The sequence below is a fragment of the Rhinopithecus roxellana genome, chromosome 6 (genome assembly GCF_007565055.1).
Source record: "Rhinopithecus roxellana isolate Shanxi Qingling chromosome 6, ASM756505v1, whole genome shotgun sequence".
NCBI classification, from domain to species: Eukaryota; Metazoa; Chordata; class Mammalia; order Primates; family Cercopithecidae; genus Rhinopithecus; species Rhinopithecus roxellana.
The window spans coordinates 125983670-125989669 of NC_044554.1; the positions used below are offsets into that span (position 1 = coordinate 125983670).

At 33.6% G+C, this 6000-nt stretch overlaps 1 protein-coding gene across 1 annotated transcript in view; it reads left to right on the top strand.

Moving 5' to 3' along the window:
- The window catches only part of DYNC1I1 (dynein cytoplasmic 1 intermediate chain 1), a 342413-nt gene extending 337441 nt beyond the window's left edge, over positions 1-4972 (top strand). The window contains exon 16 of the mRNA XM_030933183.1: positions 4630-4972. Coding sequence (XP_030789043.1) covers positions 4630-4707 — 78 coding nt within the window. The 3' untranslated portion in view covers positions 4708-4972. The remainder of the gene's footprint in view (positions 1-4629) is intronic.
- Positions 4973-6000: the final 1028 nt, after the last annotated feature.

The window sequence follows — 6000 nt, forward strand, 5'->3', positions numbered from 1 at the left end:
CAATCTTATCTTTTTTCCTGTTTCTTTTCTTCTTTTTTCTTTTTTTTTGCCTTACAGTATTCGCTAGGAAAGGCTTTGTCATGAGTAGATGCTGAATTTTATCATATGCTTCTTTTCTGCATCTATTGACATGGTCACATAATTTTTATCCTTTATTTTGATAATGTGAATTATACTGGTTGACATTTTTTAATGTTAATCCAACTTTGAGATAAAATCGTTTGGTCAACATGTATTAGTCTTTTAACATATCACTAAGCTTTATTTGCTAGTAATTTCTTAAGGGTTTTCCCATAATTGTTCCTTGTGAATATTGATCTATAATTTTCTATTGTAATGTCTTTGTCAGGTTTTAGTAACATGATTATGCCTACATGAGGAGCTGGGAAGTGTTCTGACCTCCTCTATTTTGTGAAGACATTTACATTGGTATTACTTCTTTCTTAAATGTTTGATAGAATTTACTACTGAAGCCATCTAGCCCTTGAGTTTTATTTGTAGAAACGTTTTTGGTAACAAGTGCATTTATTTAATAGAAATAGGGGATTCTGATTTTCTATTTCATTTTGGTTCCATTTTGGTAAGTTGTTTTTCACAAGTTGTATTTTTCAAGAAATGCATCCATTTCATTTGTCAAATGTATCCATATAAAGCTGTTCATACTATTCTCTTATTACCCTATAATGTACATAGAATCATAATGACATCTCTTTAAGTTCCTGAGGTTGCTAAATTATGTTTTCTTTAAAAAAAAAAAAAAAAAAAAAAAAAAAAAAAAAAAAAAAAAAGGTCTTGCTAGGAGAGTTATTTTATTAATTTGTTCAAAGAACCAGCTTTTTAAATTGTTAATTTTCTTTATTGTTTATTCACTTTTTCTTCTTTCCACTTTGGGCTTAATTTGCTTTTTTTTTTTTTTTCCTTCCTGAAGTAGAAATTTAGATCATTGATGTAACACTTTTTTCTAATATAAGCCTTTGAAGTTATAAAAATTCCTCTTAGGCTGGGCACAGTGGCTCACACCTGTAATCCCAGCACTTTGGGAGGCCAAGACGGGTGGATCACCTGAGGTCAGGAGTTCGAGACCAGCCTGGCCAACATGGTGAAACCCCGTCTCTACTAAAAATACAAAAAATTAGCCAGATGTGGTGGCAGGCGCCTATAATCCCAGCCACTTGGGAGGCTTAGGCAGGAGAATCGCTTCAACTCAGGAAGCGGAGGTTGCAGTGAGCCAAGATCACGCCATTGTGCTCAGGCCTGTGCAACAAGAGTGAAACCCTGTCTCAAAAAAAAAAAAAAAAAAAAAAAAAAAAAAAAAAAAAAAAAAAAAAAAAATCCCTCTTAATACTGCTTTTACTATATTCCACAAATTTTGCAACAGATTTTATTATTATTCTGATCAAAATATTTTCTAATTTCCATTGTAGTATGTTATTTGACCTATGAGTTCTTCAGAAGTGTTTTAACTTCCAAATATTTTGAAAGTTTTCCAGAAACTTTGTTTTTATTTCTAGTTGATTCTGCTTAGTGAGAAAACATATATAATATGAAATACCCTGTATTTCAAATGCTTTTACATTTATTAAGATTTCTTTTATGACTTAGCATATGAACAACTTGCTGAATGTTTCATGTATACTTAAATAGAATATGAATTCTTCAGATCATAAGTATGTGGTTCCATAAATTTTTTTTTATTTCCTGTGCATTCTGTCAATTATTGAGAAGGTGATGTTGAGATAGAAACTACAGTTGTGAATTTGTCTATTTGATCTTTTAGTTCTCTCCATTTTCCATTCATACTTTTTTTTTTTTTTTTTTTTTTCAGAGTCTCACTTTGTAGCCCACGCTGGAGTGCACTGACATGATCTTGGCTCACTGAAACCTCTGTCTCCCAGGTTCAAGTCATTCTCATGCCTTAGCCTCCTGAGAAGCTGAGATTACAGGTGCCCACCACCATACCTGGCTAATATTTGAATTTTTTTCAGTAGAGACAGGGTTTCATCATGTTGGCCAGGCTGGTCTCAAACTCCTGACCTCAAGTGATCTGCCCACCTCAGCCTCCCAAAGTGCTGGGATTACAGACATGAGCGACTGCACCTAGTCAATTTTTCATTCATACGTTTTGAAGGTCTGTTACTAGATACATACTTATAAGGTTATTATATCCCCCTGATAAATTGATTATTATTATGAAATCGCCCTCTGGTGTCCATTCATTTCAGCCTGAAGGACTTGCTCTAGCATTTATTGTAGCACAGGTTAGGGAAAAGTTTGTTTATGCTTATCTAGGGATATCATAATTTCTTCTTCTTGGTTTTTTTTTTTTTTTTTTTTTTTTTGAAACAGAGCCTCGCTCTGTTGCCCAGGCTAGAGTGCAGTGGTACGATCTCAGCTCACTGCAACCTCTGCCTCCCAGGTTCAAGGGATTCTCCTGCCTCAGCCTCCCGAGTAGCTAGGATTACGGGTGCGTGCCACCACACTCAGCTAATTTTTGTATTTTTAGTACAGACAGGGTTTTACCATGTTAGTCAGGCTGCTCTCAAACTCCTGACCTCGTGATCCGCCCACCTCGGCCTCCCAAAGTGCTGGGATTACAGGCGTGAGCCACCATGCCTGGCCTTCTTCATTTTTGAGGAATGGTTTTATCAGTTTTCATTGACAGGTTTTTTTTTGTTGTTGTTGTTGTTGTTGTTGTTTGGACTACTTTGAATATCTCATCCCATTGCCTTCTGGCCTCAATAATTTCTGACAAAATCAACTATTAATCTTATTGAGGATCCCTTATATGTGATGAGTTGCTTCTCTCTTGCTGCCTTTTCCCCAATTGTTATGCTTTTCATTTCTTTTACATATCTTATTGTATTGGCGAGGATGCCATCTTTCACATGATGTATGATATAAGCTACAGGCTTTATCAGGTAAAGTTTCCCTTCATTCCTAGTTTGTGAGACTTTACAAAAAAATGAATGTTGAATGTTGTCAAATATCTTTTCTGATTTCAATTTAAATAATCATGATTTTCTTTTTAATTAGTGTAATATATCAATTGTTTTTGAGTGTTATGTTTACTGTCCTGTGATAAACCCATTGGTCATAATGGATTGATTATCCCCTTTTTATATTGTTGAGCTCAAATTGCCACATTTTAAAAATGATATTTCTATCTCTTTTTACAAGATAGAAAGACTTTTGTTTTTTTTTCCTTGCAATGTCTTTATATGATTTTGATACTGTGGCAATGCTGTCCTCATAAAATGAATTAGGGAAGTAATCCCTTGTCTTCCATTTTCTCTAAGATTTTTGCAGAATTTTCATTATTTCTTCTTAAAATATTTGGTAGAAATCAATAGTGAAGGCAACTAGGCTTGGATTTTTCTTTGAGCAAGATTTTAGGCCAGGTGTGGTGGCTCACACCTGTAATTCCAGCACTTTAGGAGGCCAAGGCAGGTGGATCATGAGGTCAGGAGTTCAAGACCAGCCTGGCCAAGATGGTGAAACCCCATCTCTACTAAAAATACAAAAATTAGCCAGGCATGGTGGCGGGTGCCTGTAATCCCAGCTCCTTGGGAGTCTGAGGCAGAGAATTGCTTGAACCCGAGAAGCAGAGGTTGCAGTGAGCCAAGATCGTACCACTACACTCTAGCCTCAGCGACAGAGCAAGACTCTGTCTCAAAAAAAAAAAAAAAAAAAAAAAAAAAAAAAAAAAAAGATTTTTAAGCTAGGAATTCAAGTATTCAAGTACTTAAATACAAGCATTCACATTATTTCTTCTTCAGTGACTTTGGTAGGATATATCTTTCAAGGAATCTATTTCATCCATGTTGTTTCATCTATTGGCATAAATTTGTGCATGACATTCTCTTATCACTTTACAATCTGTAGACTCTGTACTTCAGTCCCTGCTTTAATTCCTGATAATGATTATGTGGGTTTTTTTCCCTCGTTTTCTGATTTTTATTTGCCAATTTTATTGATCTTTTCAAAGAATTAGATTTTGATTTTATTGTCTATCTTGATTATTTTCCTGCTTTCTGTCTCGTTGACTTCTGCTTTTCATTATTTTTTATGTTTTGCATCTTTGGGGTTTAACTTGCTCTTCTTTTTCTAGTTTATGTAGGTGAAAAATTAGATAACTGATTTGAGACCTTTCATCTTTCTAATGTAAGCGGTTAATGGTATACATTTCTCTCTAAACACCACTGTAACTGCATTGCATACATTTGTATATGTTGTGTTTTCATTTTCATTCAGTTTGGAATATTTCCTAATATTTGCTGTGATTTCTTATTTTCCCTATAGGTTGTATAGAAGTATATGGTTTATTCTTCAAATATATGGAGAATTTCCAAAGATCTTTCAGTTATTTATTTCCAGTTTGATTCTGTTACAGTCAGAGAATATAATGTGTGTAATTCCAATCCTTTTAAGTTTATTGAGACTAGTTTTATGGCACATAGTATGGGTTACCTTGGTGAAATTTTATTTGTACTTAAGAAGAATATGTATTTTGCTGTTGTAGGGTGGAGTGTTCTAAAAATATGAATTGCACCTATTATTTGATAAATGTGTTCAAATCTTCTATATATGTACTGATTTTCTGCCTACATTTTTTTCTTTTTGTGGACACAGGGTCTTGCTATGTTGCCAGGCTGGTCTCAAACTCTTGGACTCAAGCAATCCTTCTGTGTTGGCCTCCCAAAATGCTAAGATTACAGGCATGAGCCACTGTGCCAAGCTATGCCTACTTGTTATGTCAATTACTGAGAGACGTGTACTGAAATCTGGAATTATAATTGTGGATATCTTTTCGTTCTTTCAGTTCTATCAGTTTTTGTTTTATGTATCTGAAGCTTTGTTATTAGGTGCCTACACATTGAGGATTTCATGTGTTTGCAATGAACTGACCCTTTTATCAATATGAAATACTGCTCTTTATTCCTGGTAATAGTCCTTTTGCTTAAATCTACTTTGACTGATATCAGTATAGCCAACTCCAGCTTTTTATTTATAATTTGTGATTAGATAGTGTAGCTTTTTCCATGAATTTACTTTCAACCTATCTGTGTCTTTACATTTAAAGTTGGTTTCTTTAGGTAGCATATAGCTGTGTCTTACAGTTTAAAATTTAATTTGATAATGTTTTCTTTTAATTAGGGTATTTAGGCCATTTATATTTAATGTAATTATCAATATGGTAAGGTACATCTACTGTCTTGGTCTTTGTTTTTTATTTGCCCTGTCTCTTCTTTGTTCTTTTTTTACCTCTTTCCCCGTCTTCACTCGGATTTTTATTTTTAAGATTTCCATTTTCCCCCACTAATGTCTTATTAGCCAAATCTGCTTCATTTATTTTGTATTTTTATTATTACTAGCATTTGCTCTAGGAGTTTACAACATATATTTTCTACTTATAACACTTTACCTTAAGATAATAGTATACCACTTCATGTATAGTATAAGAACCTTTTCATATTATGCTTCCATTTCTCCCTCTTCTCCTTTGTGCTATTGTTGTGCATTTCACTACTACATAGGGTATAAACCTAACAATATATACTTATTGATTTTGCTTTAAAGAGTCAATTGTTTGTTTAAGAAATTCCAAAACTAATTTAGAAAGTTGTTTTAAAAATTTACCCATTCTTTCCCATTGTAACACTTTTCATTTCTTTGTATAGATCTCCATTTACATCTGGTATTATTTCCTTCTGCCTAATGAACTATAGTTAACAGTTCTTTAGTTTATCAGCAATGTGAATTCTCTTTTTTCTGTCTTATTTTGCTTCCATTTAAGAAAGATGTTTTTACTAGGTATGTATCTCTTCATTGACATTGTTTTTTCCAATTCTTAACGATATCACCCCATTGTTTTCTGCCTTATATACTTTCCAACTAAAAATCTTCTCTCATCATCTTTCTCTGGAGGTTTATAGGTCCTTTCTCCTCTGGCTACTTTTAAGGTGTTCTGTTTATCACTGGCTTTCATCGTTTTCATTATGA